At 36.0% G+C, this 23,338-nt stretch overlaps 2 protein-coding genes across 2 annotated transcripts; one reads left to right on the forward strand and one right to left on the reverse strand.

The window, feature by feature from the left end:
- The first annotated feature begins 16,991 nt into the window (after nt 1-16,991).
- On the forward strand, nt 16,992-19,054 carry LOC132270103 (uncharacterized). Its single transcript, XM_059771308.1, has 4 exons — nt 16,992-17,325; nt 17,450-18,140; nt 18,460-18,499; nt 18,599-19,054. Exons 1-4 carry the CDS (start codon nt 16,992-16,994, stop codon nt 19,052-19,054), a joined length of 1,521 nt encoding a protein of 506 aa, XP_059627291.1.
- A 2,301-nt stretch (nt 19,055-21,355) lies between these two features.
- Nucleotides 21,356-23,120, reverse strand: LOC132271437 (probable polyamine transporter At3g13620). Its single transcript, XM_059772815.1, has one exon. The coding sequence runs from the start codon at nt 22,973-22,975 to the stop codon at nt 21,512-21,514; it is 1,464 nt and encodes a 487-aa protein (XP_059628798.1). The 5' UTR covers nt 22,976-23,120; the 3' UTR covers nt 21,356-21,511.
- Between the last annotated feature and the right edge of the window lie 218 nt (nt 23,121-23,338).

The raw sequence follows: 23,338 nt of genomic DNA on the forward strand, positions 1-23,338 counted from the left end.
AAGGGTGTTGTCATTCTCCAAAAAATAGATAACTTTCATCTATGTGTCCTTTTACCAAACATCAGGGGGTATGACTATACTTTACCCTAAAACTATTAAAGAATGATGCTTTAAAACTTTTATTCAAGAATAAGTCAATTTACACATTAAAGGAAGTTGCATTTCGATATGCATATGGGACATGCGTCTTGAAGATAGTTAAATAATAGAGTCCTATTCAAAGTCAATGGGTGATAGTTATATTGGCACGTGAAGATTAGTTTAGCATGTGAAGTTGGTTTTAAAGATAGAAACACGTGTTCTTTCCACACGAAGAGAGAGATATAAAGTTTGGCATTTAAATTCAAATTGATAATTAGTTTCAAAGTAACCGCCATTAACTGATTTGAAATGCAAGTATAAATATCGTTGAGGAATACGTTGCAAAAGTTCCCCGGCCAAAATACCATATTTTCATCATGTAACTTTTACGTTATTTTTTTGTAGTGTTTTTCTTTTCCATGTATTTTACTTTCCTTTTAATTTCTATAGGAGTAGTTTCATAATTTGTATCAAATTCCTTTACATCTTGTAATGGAATTTTGCTTATGAAATAAAACCAGAGGTTTGGCTTTGTCCCCTCTTGTTTTATTTTATGAGTTTTATCCTTTTAAATTGATGAACCCCTGTGCAGTTTCATCTGCTTCCTTCATCAATTTCATTATGTATTTAAAAGTCCTTTTGTTGAGGCAGTGAGGAACCTAATAGTAAAGTGGTGATTCCTTGTTTTCCTACCAATCGTCTGAATTTAATTTAAGACCGATTTTCTTTATTATGTCACTAAAAATGATAGCTTGACTATTCTAAAATTAAGTCAACAGACCTTGGCATGCAAAAATTTAGAGTCAAACAATTTTTCATAGCCATATCTTCTTCTTTTTCTTTTTCACAGCTAGTTTCATGGTACTCAAATTTAATAATTTGATTTGTACAAAATCTAGAGCAAAAACTGCAATGTTTTATAATTTTTCTATGCTTTTGCATTTTTTTTTTTTTTTTTTGAAAAAAAATTCCTATCAAAGTGATAGATGTATATTAATGATCAAAAATACAATATGAAGTATCTCAATGGTCCTTACAGAGATGCAATTTGAAATATAAAACAAATATATATATACATGGTGGTTGAAACTTTAATTGCCAACGAGATAATAAACTTAGAAAAAAAATTACAACTTTCCATATAGTCAAGTACTTTATATTTTAAAATGGGTTCCATTATATTTGACACATGGGTAGCCACATAGACTCTGTAAAATAATAGATTTTAATTTCTTAGACCAAATAGCAAGACTCAATTATAAATGATCACATTAGGTAGATGATTTGATTAGCATTAATTCACTACAAAATAAAAGAAGATAGGTTATAAACATGTATAAAGAAAGGAAAATGACCATTAATTCACTATAAAATTTATAAATAAATAAATAAAAAGAAGGATAGGTCATAAACATATATAAAAAAAGGAAAATGATTCTTGTACGTTGCAGTGAATTGCTTTTTTAAATGTTCAATTATGCAATAAATAAGAAAATGGAGCCTTTCACTTAATTGTATTTGATATAAATAGCTAATAAGAAAACCTTTCAAGTGCTTGTTAAAGCACGCTCCTCTCACACTGCTATTTTCGTTCTCACACTACTATTTTCCTTTTTGAGTTAATCATTACGCTTTGTTTGGAGTGCTAGTTTTGATGGGATTTGGATTTGGAAATAGGATTTGCCTTGTTTGGAGCCATAGAATTATAAATGGGATTTGATAATTATAAGATTTCAGATACCGTTTCAAATCTAGTCTAAAATACTATGATTTGACAGGATAAATATTCATTAATTATATATTACCTTAATTAACCCTTCAACGTTTTTTGTTATTAAACCCTTCTTCTTATTAAACCATATCCTATTAAATATCTACTACCATATCTCAATTTCTAAAATTTTCCTTCCTCGTTGTTCTCTATATAATAATACCATTGTTTTAATAAGTATATATATATATATATATATATATATATATATATCACTATGAGTGTAGAGCATATCCATTATTATTTTGTTTTTTGGTATACTTAATTATCTTAAATTGCGTTTAACATATTGATCTTGCGTTTAACATATTGATCTTCAAAGTATGGAACTTTGAGTAAGACATCGATTTCTCAAAATTACCAAAAGTCTGTGTTTCACAGATTGATCCACCACCACTACACCAATTTTTTTTGTTTGGTATACTGCAGTATCTTAAACTGCGTTTAATAGATTGATCTACCACCACTTTTGTATTATTGTATTTGAAAAATCTATAATACATAATTGCTGCAATCCTCCATAATTCACACCAATTTTTTTTGTTTGGTATACTCCAATATCTTATAACATATTATCAAAATGTTCCGAATTCATAGATAAAATAAAAAATAAAATTCATGTTTTAGAGTTCCATCACGTAATCATTCCCATTGTTTGTCTTCTTGATGTAATTTGGAGTATATTTTACAATAAAATAAATATTTCATTTATTATTTAAACAAGGGCAAAAATGATATTATATTATTTTTATTCAAAATCCCATTTTAAATTCAATTTGTTCCAAACATATAAATAGAATTTCATTTTAATTCCAAATCCTATTCCAATTCAAATTCCTTGTCCAAATCCTAAAATAAATTGATTGCTAAAAAGTTGGTATTGTCTTAATAATATACCAGTATACTCTTTCTTTGTTCTTTCTACCAAGAAGCGCTAAGTCGACTCGTTGTTGATAAAGGATGGCAACCACCAGGTAGCTTCTAAGTATGGTTGTAACTCGGGCGGGTTGGGCGGGCTTGACACTCATCTCGGGCTAGGCTCATATAAAAAATCTTTAAGCCAAGCTCAGCCCGAGCTGGCCCCACTCGAATCTGAAACCTTAAGCATAAAATCGCAAGCATACTACCAACTTGGCTACTACACCCTTGTGACTTAAGTATAATTATAAATATATATAATATTTTCGGACTCAGACTCGAGTTGGGCTTCGAGCTACATTCATATCAACTCAAGCCCAGCCCGAATTGAATTCGGGCTCAAAATATATAGCCTAAGCCCAAACTGAAATTAGAAAAACATTGTCTAAGCCCACAAAATTTCGGACTGGGCTCGAGTTATTTTGGGTTGAGCCCGCCCGAGTTGCAACCCTACTTCTAAGTCCATAGAGATCAAACCAGGTTGCGCTGGGTCGTTGCCAGCACCGAGAAGAAGGGAACCAGGTCGCGTTAACAACCTGGTGTGTGAGAAGAAACAACAACCATGGTGGTCGATGTTATTGACGTTTCGGTGTCGTGAGAGAAGAGGCGACTAAAGTGGTCGCCGATGATGAGGAACCAGGTCGTTGCTGGCGAAACACCGCAGCGGGTCACTGCTACATGCAGCGACTGGTTCACTGCGTCTTTCTGGCATTTATGCCGGAGTAAGGGAGAACTGACAGCGACCAACATTGGTTGCTGTCGATCGCCGTTGCAGCACTGTGCTGTCAGAAATAATGAAGGAGTAGAAAATAATATAATATAAAAAAATGGAAAAGAAAAAGAAACAAATAAAGAAATATATATATATAGAATAATTTTAAATTTATATAATCAAGGTTAAAAACTATTCAAATTATTTCAATTTTTTTTTTTTTTTTTTTTTAACGAGAGAGTAAAAAAGGTAGCAATATAATTTTATATGCAAAAAGGCTCTGACACTATTGAAAAGGGAAGTTTGTGAGTAAAAAATGGATCATTTGTAACGTGATATTTGGCCAAATTTAAGAAGGTGTCACTCAAATTAACTCTAATAAATTTTTTTATTTTGTCATATATATATATATATATATATATATATAAACACAAATATCAATGATTCATCAATCTTCGCAATAAAAATATGTACTTCAAAGGTAATGTACGAACACTAATTAATATAACGTTTTAAAAAAATTCTAATTAAAATTGAAAAACTATAAACATTTCAATTTTTTTTCCGTACTTGAGATTAATCTGTTCATAGAATAATTAAACCTTACTAAATTTCTCAAATGGCAGATCTGGTGGTGGATGGTGAAGAAAAGGACTTGCGGACAATTCAATCCGAGAATGTTGGGTTCTTTTAAAAACTGAGAAGTTATAGAGTAATTCATGTAATTTATGTTCTTAGTTTCCTTCAATATTTCATTTTAAAATATCACTTAAAATTTAGGAACTTTTGTCCATTATAAGAAAATAAAGTAGATATGAACATCCTATAAGTGAAAAAAAAGCAAGAAGTAATGAACAAACAAAGCTCGTTCTCAAACATTATTTATGCATGTAAGGGGGCAGGGTTCCATTCATAAACTTTTCATGTTGAAGACGGACTTTAAAATGACAATATAATGAATCGATGATTGTTATGTTAAAACAGATTATAAATTTAGAAATTTAAAAATACCAAATTTTCCATTGTAATTCCAATTTTATTTTAAGGTTGGTATATATATTTATATATATATTCCAAAAAAGAGCTTTATTTAAGTAAGGTTTTGAGAGGTGATTAAAATAATGATTAATGAAAGTTCATGTCCTGATGTCCACATCAACAAATTTGAAGAATTTAGCCGCTGAAATTTGACAAGATTGACTTCACCTAACTGTAAATAGCCCGTTCATTTATCTATAATTTCCCCCTAAAAAATTGTTGAAAGATCGGCGTTTAAAAGAACAATGTAATGATCTAATTTAAATTTAAAGTTCTATTAAAAAAAATAAAAAGTCTACGCAAAAGAGCTTTACTTAATATGGTTTTTGAGAGGTGATCAAATTATTTTTAATAGAAAGGGGAAATGGTATAGTTGTAATAATAATAAACCTTTTGAAAGTCATTTAAGTACTCTAATAAAAATAGAGTAAAATAAAATGGCTTCCTTAACATTTGATTAAGAGGTTAAAATCACAAAGCCTATCCTGTAAAATTATGTCATATTACCGTTTGTAATAAATATTTATTAGATTGAAGAGGATTTGAACTATTGAAACAAAGCACTAGTACTCTAATGTTAGTTTGAGTTTGAAGATGACAACACTACCCCGCAAATGGAAATATAAAACTCACCAAACCCATGATAGTGCATGAGGTTTCTATCATTGCAGATATGGGGTCAAATATATGTAGTTTTACCTCGAATGCGGAGAGACGATTTTCTTAATTCATATATGTAACCTAGCGAGAATAAAACAACCGTACCAATGCGCCAAGACCCACACATTCACAATATATATATAAGTAGTAGTACCTGATCAAACTAAAATTTCATTTTATTCCTTCATTGCGTTCTCTCACCTCTCCAACTCCTCCCATCATTTTTAGAGCCTTTACCACGACCACTTCTTCCTTTCTCTACTCTCCTCGCCACCTTCTCCCATTGCCGCCATCTCCTCCCACCATCATGACTTCCTCTCACCGTCGCTACATCTTCCCACTACTTCCACCATCGCTACCATTACATGACCGACCACTTTTCTCCCCGCCACTCCAACTGCCACCACCACAACCACCTCTCTTCTCTCCTCATCTTTTTATTTTTATTTTTTTTGTCTTTTCTATCCTCAACCCATCGCCACCATTTTTTTTATAATGTCTCTATTACACATAAGAGCTTTCAAACCGAAGATATCTTTGCAATTGAAAATCTAGTTAAGTTATATGAAATTAAATTGGGTGTAATTAATATATTTGATGTGTTAGGGCACAGCAAAAGCGGAAGAACAATCACTGAAAAACGTACGAACATGCAAGTCCAATCAATTCTAAATAAGTGCAACCGGTAACACTTCTGTTGTAACCTTTTGTGTAAGTACAACTGGTTCCACTTTCCAAAATGCATGCAGTCCGCGAACAACAAGAATACATGAAGATCCAACCAAAGTAATAAAACATCCACAAAACATTGCACAACACTAGATTGACACGGTTCACTTAAACTCAGGGTTACGTCCATGGATGAGAGATTTCATTATAAAGATGAGGAGATAATACAATTTGTAGAGAATTACCCAACACTGGGATAACTTGTACACTTCCCTGTGTAACTGGCTGCCTGGGCAGAGGAAGAATACCCAAACCTTACACCTTGCGAGACGCCCTCTCGCTACGAGACTCCTTTTTATCTTCGGTGTTCACTTTACCAAGCCTAATACTCTCTACTCATCAACTCACAATTAAGGCATTCACAAAGGTTTACTCACTTTTGTCTCACACCCTCGTGAGGCTGCTCCTTGCGGGCTCCACTCATACCTCTCAACAATACCCTGCTGCGTTTGGTGTGCAGAAATAGAATGAAATGCAAGTGAGATGGAATGAGAATGGGAATGGGAATGCAATGAAATGGTCATTCTCATTCTGTTGTTTGATTATAAATATGAAATATGTAGGAATGGAATGATAATAACCATTCTAGTATTTGGTTGGACCAATTTAAAATTTAGAATGGAATAAATTTCAAATTGAATTCTCTAAAATATCCCTCTTAGTAACAAATAAATTAAATTAACAAAATGTCATTCCTCGATAATTTTTTAAAAATAAATGGTGGCAGTGGTGATGGCGGTGGAAAGTGGTAATGGTGTAAGTGGTGGTGTTGGAAGGCAGCGACGGAGGCGGTGGAAGGCAGTAGTGGTGTTTGTGGAGGACGGTGGTAGAAGTATGGTGGTGGTAATGGAAGGAGATAATGGTGTAGGTGGGGGAAGCCAATGGAGTTGACTGTAGTGACGGTAGAAGGTGGTGGAAGGTAGTGACGATAGCGGTGGTGGTGGAAGGCGGTGGCGATGCTGGTGGAAGGTAGTAGTGCTAGTGAAAGGTGGTGGTGGAAGGCGATGGCGGTGCTGGTAGAAGGTGGTAGTGCTAGTGAAAGGTGGTGGCAGTGGTAGTGGTGGTGGTGGAAGGCAGTGGTGGTGGAACTGGTGAAAGGTGGTGGCGGTGGCAGTGGTACGGTGGTGGTAGTGGAAGGCGATGGCAGTGATGGAAGGTGGTGGAAGGCGATGGAAGGTGATGGTGGTGAAAGCTGGTGGCTGTGGAAGGTGATAACGATGGTGGCGGCGGCGGCGATGGTGGTGGAAGACAATGGCGGTGATGGCGACGGTAGTGGCGATGATGGTGGAAGGCGGTGGCGGCTACGATTATAGTTGTTAAAGGCGCGCGCCTGAGGCGTAAGGCACCTCCAAGCGTAGCCTTGGCGCCTTGATTGACTCAAGGCAACTGCCTTGTGATAAGCAAGTGCCTCTAAGGGATAGGCGCAAGGCTAAAGGCAATATAAAGGCGCGCCTGAGTGAATATATATATATTTTGTACTTTTTTTGTTATTATTTTGATTATGTATGACTGTATGGGTTTATTTGTTTATTATTTGTTTAGTTTTTATTTTTTAATTAAAAAACCTATACATATGGCTATACAAGTCTACAAAAGTCAAAAGAAAAAGAAAAGAAAAAAGGAGAACCAAAGCAAAAGGACAAAGAACTGAGAGAACTGAGAAGTACGAGTCCGGATCTGCGAAGCTTGGAGTCTTGGATCTGCTGGAATCCAGATTTGCGAAGCCGGTAAGTTCTCCTTCCCTCTCTTCTTCTTCTCTCCTTCTTGCTTCTCGAATCATCATCTCTCAGTCTTCTTCTTTTTTTCTTTTTTTCTTCCGGAGACTGTCCTCTCTCAGATTTTTTTTTTTCCTTCTTTTCTTCTTCTTCTTTTCTTCTCCCGAGTCTCGGCAGTCAGCTCTCTCGGCTCTTAAGTCTTGCTCTTCTTTTAATATTTTTTTTATTTTTTATTTTTTTTTCTCTATTTTTTTATTTTTTATTTTTTTATTTATTTTTCTTCTTCTTCTTCTTCTCTTCTTCTCTCGAGTCTCGGCTCTTCTTGGCTTCTTTCCTTTTTTTTTCTTTTTTGTTTTTTTTTTTCTTTTTTTTCTCTCGTCTTAGCTCTTCTTTTATTTTTTTATTTTTTATTTTTTTTTTCAATAGCATATCATTGTTGTAGTCTTGTAGATCATTGTCTTGTAAATTTTTTGTTTTCAATAGCATATCTTATTGGAACTGGAAGATGAAATTCCATTAATTTATGTCATTCATTGACAACCTGTATCTCTCCATTTTCCTTCTTCATTTCACGAACTGGTATATTTATATGCGTCCAAAGGATATTCAAGACATTGAACCATTAAGGATAACTATTTTGTAAATTTGATTACTATATATATATATTTAGGAAAAAATATATAAATATAAGTATTTTTTTGGTAAATAAAATTTTCAAAAAAAAAAAAAATTTATATATTAAATATAACTAGGTAATTTTTTGTGATCAAAGAAACCAAACCAAAATTCCATTTTTTTCAATAGCATATCATTGTTGTAGTCTTGTAGATTCCTTGCCGGTTTGCAGTTGATTGTCTGGACTCTGGTCTGCAAAATAATATATAAATAATATTCGAAACCAAGGTTTGATCTCAACATATCTTTCATGAAAAATGATAAATATATATATATATAAGCTTGGTTTGGACATGATTCATGAAAAATGATAACTATATATATATATAAGTTGAGATCGAAATAATATATAAATAATATTCTGCTCTTTGCATCAACACTGCTTTTTTTATTTTTGCATGAAATAATATTATGCTTTTTGCATTTTGTCAAAGTTCTTTATTATTATTTTTTTTAAATTGAAATGTTAATATTGCTTTAAAGTTCTGTATTATTTTTTTGTCAGAGTTGTTGCAGACACTGATTACATGATGCTATTATTTTGTCATCTTGAATTTGATTGTAGTTTGTACTTTAAAAGATGCCTAGTGATGGTTCAAGAAAGGATCCGGCATGGAATTATTCACATTTGGAGAATCCAAAAGATACAAATGCTGTCACTTATAACTTTTGCGCAAAAGTTACAAAATGAGGTATTTATCGAGCTAAGCAACACTTAGCTGGAGGGTATAGAAATGTGAGTGCATACACAAGATACCCATCTAGTGTTAGAGAAAAAATCAAAGAGTACATGAGTAAAAAAAAAAAAGGAAGAAAAAGAGCAAATGAATTTGTTACCTAGTGATGAAATTAATTTCATTGATGGAGAGGATGAGGATAACGTTATGGAAGTTAACAATCGGGGAAAAAGGGTTGCTAGTGCAGGTAGTGGCAGTGCTAGTGTCAATTCCTCAAAGATGCAAAAGCAAAAGGGACCGATTGATTTATATTTCACTCCCAAACCGGAAATTGTGGTACAAAAAAGAAAGGTGGGGGGAAAACAGACAACCACTAATGATGCATGCAAGAAAGAGTTGAGAGGAAGAGCGTGTGCTGCTTTTGCAAGGTGGATGTATGATGCAAGAATTGCATTCAATGTTGTTAAGTATGATAGCTTTGCCGAGGTTGTTGAAGTAATTGGACAATATGTGTGATACCCCGAATTTCCGGATGCGGGTTGGCCAGGCCCACGCCCGATAACCCGAGGATATCAAATCAATTAGCAATTTAATGAACACAAAATACAATATAGGAAACAGGAATGAATAAAATTTTGCTGAAAGAACTAAAATGAAAATCCTTTAATGGAAAAAACCTCCGAATAAACTTTATATGCAAGAACTAGTTTGAATACACCAACTTCTCCTTTACTTCTAATACAACTCGGGAATCCATCTCGTGGACCCCTACTAAAAATATTCCAATACTGAACATAAACAACTGCAAAGAAAACCAATGATCATAATGAGAAGAAAATACTCCTACGTCGTCGGTGGAGTGAATAACTGTATCTGCTTAGCACGATTAAGCTCTAAGCTTGGAACTGACGAACACCTGTAAAAATAAGAGTGGGTTAGGCCCACATGCAAGTTCTATCCTAACTGCAATCCAGACAGTGACCCGATACGCAGATACACCCTAGATATCTCAGCAATAGCTATCTAGTCCATACATATATAAATATCCACACTAAGGGACATTCACTGGACTATGTAGGGGGTCTTAACCTGAATAGAAGACAACATGCAAAAACGCACCCAAAGGTGGGCATGAGTACCTAGACCTAACAGGGTACACCTCAACCTACTATAAGCAGCTACGCATCCACTGCATATACGCACCCTCACCAACGAGTCTGAGACTCAAGCTCATCTCGCGGTACTATTATCATATATTTAAAATCCGTTCAAACCAGAGTATGTCATTCAATTTCTTTGTTGATCTGACATAAGACGTATAATCAGTTAACCATTCAACTTATTCAGTTGATATGAGTTAACTCCAAACAGCAGTAAATCCAAATGGTCACTCAACTTACTCAATTGATCTGACTTAAACAAAATTAGGATTCAATATTTTACAATCATTTCCTTTAATCCAATAGGTTAGGTTTATGCGTTTTGAGCTAAACCATCCCTAGTATGACACCATCCCATACCAATGCATACAATCCTCCATATCCATGTAATTGACAGAATATATATTAATCCAGCAATTAAAATCCAAAACCATGTAAAAATTACAGACTATGATAAATAGTATAGTAATTTAATATCCAAAACCAAAAGCCAGGTAATTGCAGAATAGTTCATATAATACTTCAGCAATTTCAATTCAAAACCATCATCCAGTTAATTGTAGAATAATATATACTATTTCACAATTAACATCCAAAACCATGTAAATTACAACATATATATTAAAGTTTAGCAATTCACAGTCCAAACCAATATTCAAATAATTGCAGAACTGTGTTTAACATTCAGCAATTCAAATCCAAGCTCATAACCATATAGTTGCAGGAACCGATTTAATAATTCAACAAATAGCATCCCGAGCATGCATGTGATACCCCTCGGATCCGAGACATGGGTTGATCAGGCCCAGGCCCAAACCCGAGGGATGTCAAACAATTAATATGTAACCGAACACAGAATACAAGATAAAATACGAAATAAAAATAATAATAAGCTGAAAGAATCTAGAAATACAATCCTTTATAATTAAATACTTAAAACCTGATAATCCAAAACTCCATAAGTTTACAACTCGGGAATCCATCCATTGGACCCCTTATTTAAATTCTCCAAACAATACTGAAATAATAAAAATAAAATCCAAAGCGAACATAGAGAAAATTCCTACATAATCGGAGGAGTGAATAGCTGTATCTGCTCTGCACGTCCAAACTCTAACCCTGGAACTGACGAACACCTGAAAAAAATAAAGAAGTGGGTCAGGCCCACATGCAAGTCCTGATCTACTACAATCCAAACAGTAATCCGATACGCAGATACATCCTAGGAAGACTCAACAATATCTAGAGTAGTCTATATATGTATATAGTACACACTATAGGACGCTCGCTAGTCCAGTAGGTTTGTCTCAGCCTGAATAGAAGGCAACATGCGAATATGCACCCTAGGGTGGGCATGAGTACCTAGACCTACCAGGGAACAACACATATGTCCAGTTATCCATCCTAGGCGATATACGCGCCCTAACCATGTTCATGAGACTCAAGCTCATTCCACGGCACCGTATAATATATATATAAAGTCCGAACTCCTCCTAATACAATATACCATCCATCTGTGTAGTGCTCTGATATATGTATAACCAATCCATCCTGAAACCATAGTAGGTCATTCAATTCACAATTGATATGACACATGTAAGTGATGGACTTAACCTTTATGATTAATCCATACCTTAATCCAAATTTAGGTAGGCTTAGTGTCTGAACTAATTCGTACCTAGTATGACACCGTCCCATACCGGTGCATACCATCCTCCAGTTTACATAGTTAATAACACAGTATATCTATTTATTAATCACATCCCAGAATAAGTATAAATATAGTTTAGCATGTATACAACCAATTTATGCCTCCAATATAACATTTAGATATCCCATTGCAGTTCTTTATAAAAAATAAAAGACTGTACACTTAGCTCCTCCAGTTAGTGTAGTTTGACGAAAACAGTATCAGATACTAACCAACCATACTTCAAAATTTGCATAAATATAGTTTAACATGTGTATAACCAAATTGTGCCTCCAATAACAATTTTAGAATCCCAGTTCCAATCCTTTAACTTGACAAATCAAGATTATACAATTTATTTCTCCATATAATACCATAACTGATGCGTTGTATGTTAGTTTGTAAACATCAGTTAATTCCAGCTAAGAACACATATATTTTAACAGTCATATGCTCTTAACACAACTAACAATATGATTCATAATTTAAGATTATGCAATAAAACCAATTGCTAAAACAGTAAGCAGCGTAATGTAAATATTTAACCATTCACCTACGAGCCCTCTATTTAATCTTAAATTAATTCCTATCCTCAATAACTGAATGTGAACTTGCTTCTTAACATTATTATAAGTCTCAAACACATATTTACAACATTCAGTAGCTTCAAACAGTTCCAGAAAATTCAATTTCAACCAAACGAACCACAAAAAAACAGTTTCTGGACCTTTTAAGAGAGAGCAGGCTCTAGAAATTAAAAGAGCCTGCTCTTCTTTTCTTCAGAGCCGGCTCTAGGCTCATTAGAGCCGGCTCCACAACATCCTAGAGCCGGCTCTACCTTCTAGGAGCCGGCTCTAAGGGGTTATAAGAGCCTGCTCCCTTTTCCCCTTAGCAGCTTCGTCCGCTTCGTCGTCTTCTCTATTTTCTGTGAGTACCAGTTCTTTTAGAAATTTTTAGTGCATGTTTTAAGGCCTAATTCAGTTCCAGATTGATTGTAAAACAATGATATATCATCAAACTAGAATTGAAAACAAAATACTACACAACGAAGCCAAATTACAAAACTACAGTTTATTTACTGTGGCGACCTTGCGAGCGGGTGTGTGTGAGCGTGTGCAGGGGGCACCAGTAGGCTACCACACTGGGCGAGCTATAGGTGCACAATCCCACATCGTCTGGGTGTGGATGGGGCAAGTGTTATATGTAGATTCAACACCCTTCTATGACACAACGCGTTTTAAAGCCGTGATGGCCGTGAACCCATCAGAACTCTGTCAGGCTACCACACTGGCGAGCTACGGGTGCGGTGCACAGTCCGACATCGCATGTGGGCGGGTGTGCCGTGGGCGGGTGCGAAAGACACTGTCAGGCTACCACACTGGCGAGCTACGGGTGCGGTGCATAGTCCCACATCGCCTGGGTAGAAGAAATGGGAAGTGCTTATATGTAAGTGTGTCACCTCCAATTGGTATGAGGCCTTTTGGGGTGAAGCCCAAGAGCAAAACCGTGCGGGTTCAGGCCCAAAGCGAACAATATCATACCATGTGGTGGAGCGGGTCGTTACAAATGGTATCAGAGCCTGACCCAGCCGGAAGTGTGGCCAACGAGGACGTTGGGCCCCCAAGGGGGGGTGATTGTGGCGACCTTGCGGGCGGGTGTGTGTGAGCGTGTGCAGGGGGCACCAGTAGGCTACCACACTGGGCGAGCTATAGGTGCACAATCCCACATCGTCTGGGTGTGGATGGGGCAAGTTCTATATGTAGATTCAACACCCTTCTAAGACACAACGCGTTTTAAAGCCGTGATGGCCGTGAATCCATCAGAACTCTGTAGTTAAGCGTGCTTAACTTGGAGTAGTACCAGGATGGGTGACCCCTTGGGAAGTTTCTGGTCTGGGTGAGCCAAAAGCGGATAATATTGTGTCTGGCCAGGGTGAGGGTCGTTACAAATGGTATCAGAGCCTAACCCAGCCGGAAGTGTGCCGACGGGGACGTCGGGCCTCCAAGGGGGGGTGGATTGTGATGACCCTGTGGGCGGGTGTGCCGTGGGCGGGTGCGAAAGACACTGTCAGGCTACCACACTGGCGAGCTACGGGTGCGGTGCACAGTCCCACATCGCCTGGGTAGAGGAAAGGTGAAGTGCTTATATGTAAGTGTGTCACCTCCAATTGGTATGAGGCCTTTTGGGGTGAAGCCCAAGAGCAAAACCGTGCGGGTTCAGGCCCAAAGCGGACAATATCATACCATGTGGTGGAGCGGGTCGTTACATTTACTATCTTTCTGAAACAACGAAGAACAGGTTCAATTCCATGAAGTTAAACTTTGATTAAATATGCATAAAAGTGGTAATTAAGCCTTAGTTTAATCCCTGGAGTCTTCCTAACCATGCACAGAACACAGATTAGAGAGATAGAGAAGAACAAGACTTGCCTTGAGTTTCAGACTTTGAAACTCTAATTCCACAGTTTATGTAGTCTTCCTTGAACTGCTCTGCCAATTCCCTAAGTTCACGCTCTGTTTCTTAGCAGCCCTTGCTGATACAGACGTAGCTTTATGTTTTCTAAAACCCTAAACCCCAGTATGTACATGTATATATAGGCTTCAATTTACCAAATCCTATTCCAACTCTGACTATAAGTCGGCCAATGATAAATCCTAAAACCCTAAATTTAGATAAATAAAATAATTACACCGTGAAAAACTTAAACATTTAAATTAAACCAATTAAATTAAATAAATTAAATTAAGTCAATTTAAAAACAACCCATTAACATAAAAATGAAAAATACTCAATTAATCAATTCAAACAAAACCAAAACCAAAACCAATTAAAATAACAACTAAATAAAATCACAATTAATTCAAACATTCCAGCAAGCAAATAATCAATAAAATAAAATAAAATGCAATTAAACAAATAAAAAAAATACCAATTAAATACATGTCACATAGGTAAACAATTAAATAAAATAATTAAACCAAATAATCACGCAAAAATATAATAAAAATAATAAATAAATGCCGAGACTATCCTTTTAAAATTAGGGGTATTACAATGCATAGATCAGAACTAATAATTAAATGACCTTCTCATGCATTTTAAACAAGTTTTATAATCATGCTAAATCCGATCAAATTGCTAAAATTTAATTAAGCAATTAATCCGTCTTCCATCCGTTAACAGCATAGAAAGTTCATTAATTTTATATTGTTTGTCCCATTGATTTGGAAATCAACTTTAATCAGTTCAAGGTTTTAATCACACCCAAAATTAAATATTTAACCCTTCTGTGAAGTCCCATTAAATTTCTGAAATTTAAGCAAGCCACTCAGTTCCTTTCTTCTGTTAATAGCTTGCACAGTTGCAGATTTTTACACTGCTTCATCCTTTATCATAGAAACTTAAACCATGCAATAATAAGTTTAATAACACTTAGAATTAACCATTTAGACCCTCTGTAAAACCTCAGAGTCAACAGAATAGTTCCCATGCTCCAACAGCAAAAAAACTGTTCGTAAAAAAAAAAAAAAAAAAAAAAAAAAAAAAAATTCAGAGAACACTATTGAAAAGAGCCTTCTCCAAAAAACTAGAGAAGGCTCTAAACCACCTAGAGCCTTCTCTAGAAAACTAGAGAAGGCTCTAAATCACCTAGAGCAGGCTCCACATTTTAGAGCCTTCTCTTTCTCCCTTTGAGCTTTCTCCTTTACTTCCTATTCCACGTGCATAATTGCATCTCTTATGCACTGAAAGCTTATAACAATACCTAGATTGCATGTTAATCATCTTAGTCTACTTCCCACACAGTTCCATACTCAAGAATCATCCACACAGTGCACCCAAAAACCCACAATCGAACCAAACAACGCACAAAACTGCTTCTGCAAACAAATAGGATCACAGAGCCTTCTCCAAAATAGTGGAGAAGGCTCAATCTGCCTAGAGCCGGCTCTCCTACAAGGGGGAGCCGGCTCTCCTTGCCTAGAGCCGGCTCTCTCCCTTTTGAGAGCCTCGACTTTGTTCCCTCTTTGTTTCCGACCATCTGCCTCGTCTCCGGCCCTTTCCTACCCCTCTGTTCTTCCTTAAAACTTGTCCTCACTGTCTAATATATATACAATGTTAATCCCCAGTCCTTAATTTACCACAGTACAAGTTAATATAGTGATATAAAACAACGACTAATTTAATACTTTGAAACAAACAACGAAGAACAGAGTTGCAAGAATTGTTTTCAGACAATATGCACATATACAGATGATCTAATTAACATATTCCAAGCATGTAAGATTCAATTAAAATTCAAATACAATCCTAGAGATCATCAAAGGATGCACAGAACACAAGCAAAGGGAGAGAAACAGAATAGAACTTGCCTTTCGGTTTCGGTTTGAAACCTTTCAACATCGTCTTCTTTCTAGGTTTTTCGGCGACCTTAGTTGCCATTGAATCTCCTGTACTGCTCTTGGTTTAACCCCACGAGCAACTCAGTCCTTTCTCCTTGGTCCAACCTTTAATCCATAACGGAAATCCTAACGAAACTCTCTCTCTCTCTCTCTTCCACACAATACTCTCTCTGTTTCTCTATGTCTCTATATACGAATAGGGTTTTAAAAAACCCCTTACAAAATTATCACAGTATATTTATAGGCATATATAAAACCTACGTCTACTTATATTCAGAGATGGAATCCCAACTAAACCCTAGTCGGCCAATTTTGTTATACGATTTAAAACCCTAGAATTTATAATACACCTTAAGTGACGGTAATATTATAATTTAATTAATAATAATTACTAATTATTAACCTAATCCACATATACATATATACCCCATATATACATGCATATACTTCCATGGGTAAATACTGTACCCATTTACACTATCCAAAAGTCCGTAAATCCTAACCAAGCCCAACCTTGTTTTAAAAATAAATAAATAAAACAATGCATTTAATTAAACATTTCAAAGGCCTCTTAAGTATATAATTCAATTAGAACAAAGAATTCAATTAACCAATTAAACATTCCAACACAACAACTAATCATTTAAATCAAATAAAAAAATAATTAAACACAAAATCAAATAAACACACAAAAATGCCCTAAAAATAATTTAAATTTCAATTTTATCCTTTTGAAAACTAGGGGTATTACAATATGGTCCTGGCATGAAACCACCTAGTTATCATGAGGTGAGAGTTCCTTTGCTTAGGAAGGAATTGGATAATACCAATGCTTTGATGAATGACCATAGAGAGGAGTGGTCAAAATTTGGATGCTCATTAATGGCAGATGGGTGGACAGACAAGAGAAGGAGAACATTGTTTAATTTCCTAGTAAATAGTCCAAGGAGAACCACGTTTCTTGAATCGATAGATACTTCTTCTTTTTCAGAGGATGGTGACAAGACGTTTGACTTACTTAATAAATTTGTAAACCGCATTGGAGTAGCAAATGTCGTCCAAGTCGTCACAGATAGTGAATCAAGCAATAAGTATGCCGGTAAGAATGTTCAATGTTTATAACTTTTAGAGTTTACATTTTTTACAAATATATAATTTAAATCAATTTTGATTCACTCATTCTCTTTATATCATTTTTCTTTTTTCCGTTTGGTTTCAAATAGGGAGGATGTTAGAGACAGAACACCCACATTTGTATTGGACCCCATGTGCTGCTCATTGCTTAGACTTGATGTTGGAAGACATTGGGAAAATACCGTCCATCTCTAGAACAATGCAGAGGGTAGTGGAGTTGAATAGTTATATTTATATGCGTCCAAAGTTGTTGAACATTATAAGGAACTTTACTCACAAAAAGGAGTTGTTTAGGCCTGCTAAGACTCGATTTGTTACATGTTTCATCACATTATCAAGTATTCACAAGCAAAAGAATAACTTGAGAAAGTTGTTTACTTTAGAAGAATGGAATCATAGTAAATGGACGAAAGAGGAAGCTGGTAAAAGAGTTGCTTCTTATGTTTTGATGCCTTCCTTTTGGAACAACATTGTCTTTAGCCTTAAGGTTTCCGGTCCTCTTATTCCGGTTTTGAGATTAGTTGATGGCGAGAGAAAACCTCCCATGGGATACATTTATGCGACTATGGATAGGGCTAAAGAAGCCATTGTAAAATCATTTGGGGGAGTAGAAGATAAATACTCAGATATTTTTGAAATAATTGATAAGAGGTGGAATGTTCAACTCCATCGCCCTTTGCATGTAGCAAGTTATTATTTGAACTTAGAATACTTTTATTCAAATCCGAAAATTGAAGAAGATGAAGAGATTGCAAAGGGTTTGTATGCATGCATTGTAAGGTTAGTCCCGGATGTCAAAGACCAATACAAAATTACTAAGGAACTGCCCTTATATTCTAAAGCTGAGGGCCTCTTTAGTAATCCCTTTGTTATTAGACAGAGAAGTACACGAGGACCAGATAAAGTGGTAAAGTATATTAAGTTAGTATAGCTAAGTGTTAAAATTATTTTGACAATACAGTCGATAGAAAGATGAAGTTAAAGTTGCTAAACATCATTATTATTATTTTTTTTTAATAGCTAATTGGTGGGAAGCTTATGACAAGTCAACAAAACTTCTCCAAAAGTTTGCTATAAAAGTTTTAAGCCTTACTTGCAGTTCTTCTGGTTGTGAACGAAATCGGAGCGTGTTTGAGCATGTAAGTATATACTATCTACTAACTAGGTTTGTAATTTAATTGTTGAAAGTTAAAATTTTAATTTTTTATACTTACTAGTTAAAGTTGAATTTATTACAGCTTCATAACAAGAAAAGAAATAGGCTCGCTCAAACAACTTTGAATGATTTAGTGTTCATAAAAAATAATAGAGCATTGAGGCATCGATATAATATGCGTGACATTCTTGATCCCATTTTACTCGATGACATTGATGAGAGCAACAAGTGGTTAACGGGGAGAATGGATGATTCTAATGCAGAACATGATCTAGTCTATGAAGATGATTCCTTGACATGGGGTGATGTTGCTAATTTTGCTGGTATTGGAGAGGCTAGCAGGCCGCAACGGTCTACTAGATTAAAATCTAGTTCTAGTTCACGGTTACCAACAAAGGGAGCAGGAAGTTCTTCAGTTCGACTTGTGGATGAGGATGAGGATGATTCAGATGAGATAGAAGAGGATCCTGATAATTATGAATCATTCAGTGACGATCAAAATGATGTTATGCTTATTAATGACGAGGATGATATTTAGATTCATTAGTGTTGTCTTTTTAGGAAGAAATGATGTTTATGTTTGTTTTAGTTTTATCTTATACTTCTCCTTAGTTGACTTTTGCATATTTATGTTAATATGTTTGATTATTCACTGTTTTGAACTCAAGTACTTGATTTACTTGGTTTTGGTATCTTTATGTTGAATATTTAACTTAAGTAATTCATTTAGTTGACTTTTACATCTTTATATATACTATTGCATCTTTAATACTTTATTGGGTGTTTGTTTTTTTTTTTTTTTCCAACGTGCGCCTTACTTCAGTCAGGCGCGTGCCTCGCCTTGCGCCTCAGGCTCCAGGAGGCATTTGCACTTTTGTGCGCCTTGAGCCTTTAACAACGATGGCTGAGATGATGGTGGAAGGAGGTGGCGGCGACAGTAGTGGTGGTGATGGTAGAAGGCGATGGTGATAGTGGTGGCGTCAATAATGATAATGGTGGTACACAATAGTGGTGGTGGCAGCGACGGTGTTGACAACAGACAACTACAATGGTGATGGTGGTGGTGGTGCACAATAAAATAGCATGATGATTGAGGTTTAAAGTTTAAGTGGAAGAGATACCATATTTGTTAGGAGATTGGAGGTCAATATATATTATTTTCTTTGGAAGTGATGGGTAGACAACTTTGGGATATTTTGTCACGTGCTTGATGATCTACCGGTTCACGTTGATAGGAAAGAATTGAAATATATATGTGTGTGTGTGTATATATATATACACACATATGCACATATTACCGACGACAAAAATAAAAATAATACTATCAATGATCCATCATCAATCTAGCGGCATGGGCAATTCTTTTAGAAGAAAATTCAACACATCATCGACAAGAGACAGCCTTCTTGTGGGACTCACCTTAATGTCAACAGATATTGCACAAAACTTGGGCAGGAGATGGAAAATTTCTTTTTTCGAGCAAAAACAATGATAAGAATTAAACTAATTATCATATGGTCTTTTTCAAAAGGTAATATTGTATTACTAACTAATATATATAGGGTCGACTTTTTGTTACATTAAAGTATCATCGATCGTCAATTGTGAGCTGGATACACCACATACACCTTTACTAAGAATCTATGCTAATTGAATAATGGAAAGCTTTTTGTGAGTTCCAAGTTTTATATATTATGATTCCTTTTTGCCAGATCACATCTCATCTAGTTACTTATTAAAATGACACTTACTTTGAGAATAAAAAATACAGTACAAGAAAGAGAAAAGATTAACAAAATGTTCAAAATCCATATTGGAATTTGAATAATGTTAGACATGAACTTTTCATATTTAATTATTTAATAATTTTAATTTTTTTTTTTTCAAAAGTTGCCCTTGGGTCATGATGGCATACATTTTTCTTTTCTTTTTTTAATACAATTTAGGCATATAGTTTATTAAATTATACAAAATAACTCTCTAATTATTTTCAAAAAAGTCTTTCTAATTCTTCCTTTTTTCCCCTTCTTATTTATTATTATTATTGTCTTCAAAAAAATTACATTTTCTTTCTTCAATCAAATTATATTTTAATTTTTCCTTCAAAGTTTTTCATATTTTTTTATTTACTAAAAAATTATTATATTAATGTGTCTCTTGAATTAAATTCCTGACTCCGTCTAAATAATCGAGTGATTAAGGCTCCGTTTGTTCCAACGTAAAATATTTTTTTCTAAATTTTTTTTTTTTTGGAAATATATATATATTTTTCAAGTAAAATATATATATTTTTATTTTTTGGTGTTTGGTAAAGGTTTAAGTTGAAATTGAGAGATCAAGTCCATCCAGTGGAGCATGTAAAATAATTTGTCGAAAATTGATAAATTAATTATTTTTTTAATTTTAATATTTATTTTTTAAAAATATTTTATGACAATCAAATACTAAAAAATACAAAAAAAAATATTTTTAAAAAAATATTTTACTTGGCCCGGTGGGCTGTGTGGCGCCACATGATTTTTATGGAAACGAGAGTAATTTTTTAATAGAAAAATTATAAACACCAGTGCTAAAAGAAGCCGACTTGTTGGGAAAAGTAATGTGAAATCATTGAAGTTGGTCAGCATGTGCTTTGAATTGGATAAGTGATTGAGGGAAACAAAATTGGAGTTGGAGTCGTTGACTCACCTGTTAAGAAGGATTTGGACTACTATTTTAAGCATCTTTAACTCTTCTCGTCCCCTTCTCATCAAAATAAATAAATAAAAACTTTACTTTCCGAAAAAATAAATAAATAATAATAAATAAATAAACTCATTCTCATCTAATTGGACTAATATTTTTACTAAACAATATTGCTGATCTCCATCCATTTCAACCAATTATACCAATTTATGCACATAAAGGTCTGAATTTTACACCTCAAACGTTGTATATTTTTTTCTACAATGAGACAAATTCTAGTAAAATACAAACCAACCTCTCTCCATCATCTTCACTCGTCTTCTTCAATCTCAAGTTCATCGGCATTGCTGAACACAAACCACTTCTTTGTCTTGCACAACTTCATCAAATAGTACCACCCAATTCCACCCACAGTCATCAACCCACTCACCAGATATACAGTCTTGGTGGCTATCGCCATAATCAACACCAAAAACCCAGACGGAATCAAGCACATCATCACCAGTCCCGGCAGCCTCATCGGAACACGGTACGGCCGCTTCTTCGCCGGAAACTTTCTCCGCAACCAAACAAACGATGCAAACTCCAACAACATCCCCAAACTGTACAAGAAATTCGCCGACGATATAATATCCGTGAAATTCATGTACGAAACAGAGAGTGTGATCGCAGTGGACACCAAAATCCCAACCCATGGCGTGTTGAACCATTTCGATCTCACCCCGAAAAACTTGGGCAAAAGACCTAAATCCGCCATACCCAGAACTTGGTAAGCACTACTGCTCAACTGTGCTTCGAACAATCCGATCGCCGACAAAACAGCTCCGATCTCAATCCAGATCTTCAACCACTTGCCGGAGATAATCTCCGCCGCGGTGGCGTGAAACCCAGTTTCCCACTGGCTCTGATCGACCGTCACAGACCCGGTCACGGCCAAGAGAGGGATTATATAAGCCAAACAAGTGAAAATCACGGCGGTGAACAGAGCCACCGGAAAAGTCTTCTTGGGTTGGTCGACTTCGCCGGCGAGAGTACTGACATTGTCCCAGAAATTTAGATTCCAGAACAGGGTGTTGAAGAACAGATTCCAATCCTTCTTCACACCCTTTTGGCCTAAACTTCCCCATCTGTGTGGTTTGATTTTGGGTATGGCGATTAAGGACATGAGGATGAAGGGGAGGAGAGAGACGATGCCGAGTGCGACGGCGGCGTAGCCGACGATGGTGAGGCCGGTGTAGTTGAGGAAGGAGAGCCCGAGAGTGGAGAAGAGGATTGCGAGGTAGCGAGGGAGGCCGGAGGCGAAGACGGAGAAAATTTTCTCGAGGTAGTCGATGCAGAGGATGGGGAAAGCGGCAAGGTTGATGACGCCGGAGAGGAATTTCCAGGTGGCCATGAGGGAACCGGCGAAGGGTCCGAAGGCGCGGTGTGCCCAGAGGACGAAGCCGCCGTTGCCGGGGTAGGCGGTGGCGAGCTCGGCGGTGATGAGGGCCTCAGGAACGGACCAAATGAAGGGGAATATGAGGAAGCCGAGGATGGCCAGGAGGGGGCCGGCGGCTTGGACGGCGGGTTCCTCACCGTAGGGGCCGCCGGCGACTTCAAAGTAGATGAGGAAGATGAGGGGGATGAGGGTTAGTTTCTTGGAAGAGGCGGCGGCGGCGGCGGCGGCGGCGGTGGTGGTGGGGAGTTGGTAGGGGGTGTCTGTGGGTGGTGGTGGAGTTGTGTCTGTGGTGGTTATAGGTGGTTGTGGGATGTGGGATTGAATTTCTAGAGTCATGATTGGTTAGAAAGAAAATTGGAGCAGGCTTTGAGTGAAAGGATCTAACTGATGATCAGGTCATTGGTTGCAGAGGGTCAATTTACATTTCAGTTTGTATATATATTATATGGTTGAAGTCCAGAGACACCATGAGGTGGGGGGGGGGGGGGGGGGGGGGGGGGACAAGCACAAGACAATTAGGCTATTTTTTGTCAACCATGCACCCTTCAAATTTGTGAAGAGTCTATTTTATCTTTCACAATTTTATTAATTATAATTATAAAATATCCTATAAATTACATCAAAACCTTTAAAGTTTGTCGGAAAGACACATAGACAAAACTTAATTGATTTTGAAACAATGACACCCCTTAAAATTAA

This window comes from Cornus florida, unplaced genomic scaffold (assembly GCF_030987335.1).
Source record: "Cornus florida cultivar Cherokee Brave unplaced genomic scaffold, ASM3098733v1 CherokeeBrave_3.0.0_Hap2_Chr08, whole genome shotgun sequence".
NCBI lineage: Eukaryota > Viridiplantae > Streptophyta > Magnoliopsida > Cornales > Cornaceae > Cornus > Cornus florida.

Excerpts from the sequence above, each read along its gene's own strand:
- LOC132270103 (XM_059771308.1), top strand. The coding sequence starts at position 16,992 with ATGAAACCACCTAGTTATCATGAGGTGAGAGTTCCTTTGCTTAGGAAG. Across the intron at positions 17,326-17,449 it reads ATCAAGCAATAAGTATGCCG|GGAGGATGTTAGAGACAGAA; the intron begins GTAAGAATGTTC and ends GGTTTCAAATAG. Across the intron at positions 18,500-18,598 it reads ATCGGAGCGTGTTTGAGCAT|CTTCATAACAAGAAAAGAAA; the intron begins GTAAGTATATAC and ends AATTTATTACAG.
- LOC132271437 (XM_059772815.1), bottom strand. The coding sequence starts at position 22,975 with ATGACTCTAGAAATTCAATCCCACATCCCACAACCACCTATAACCACC.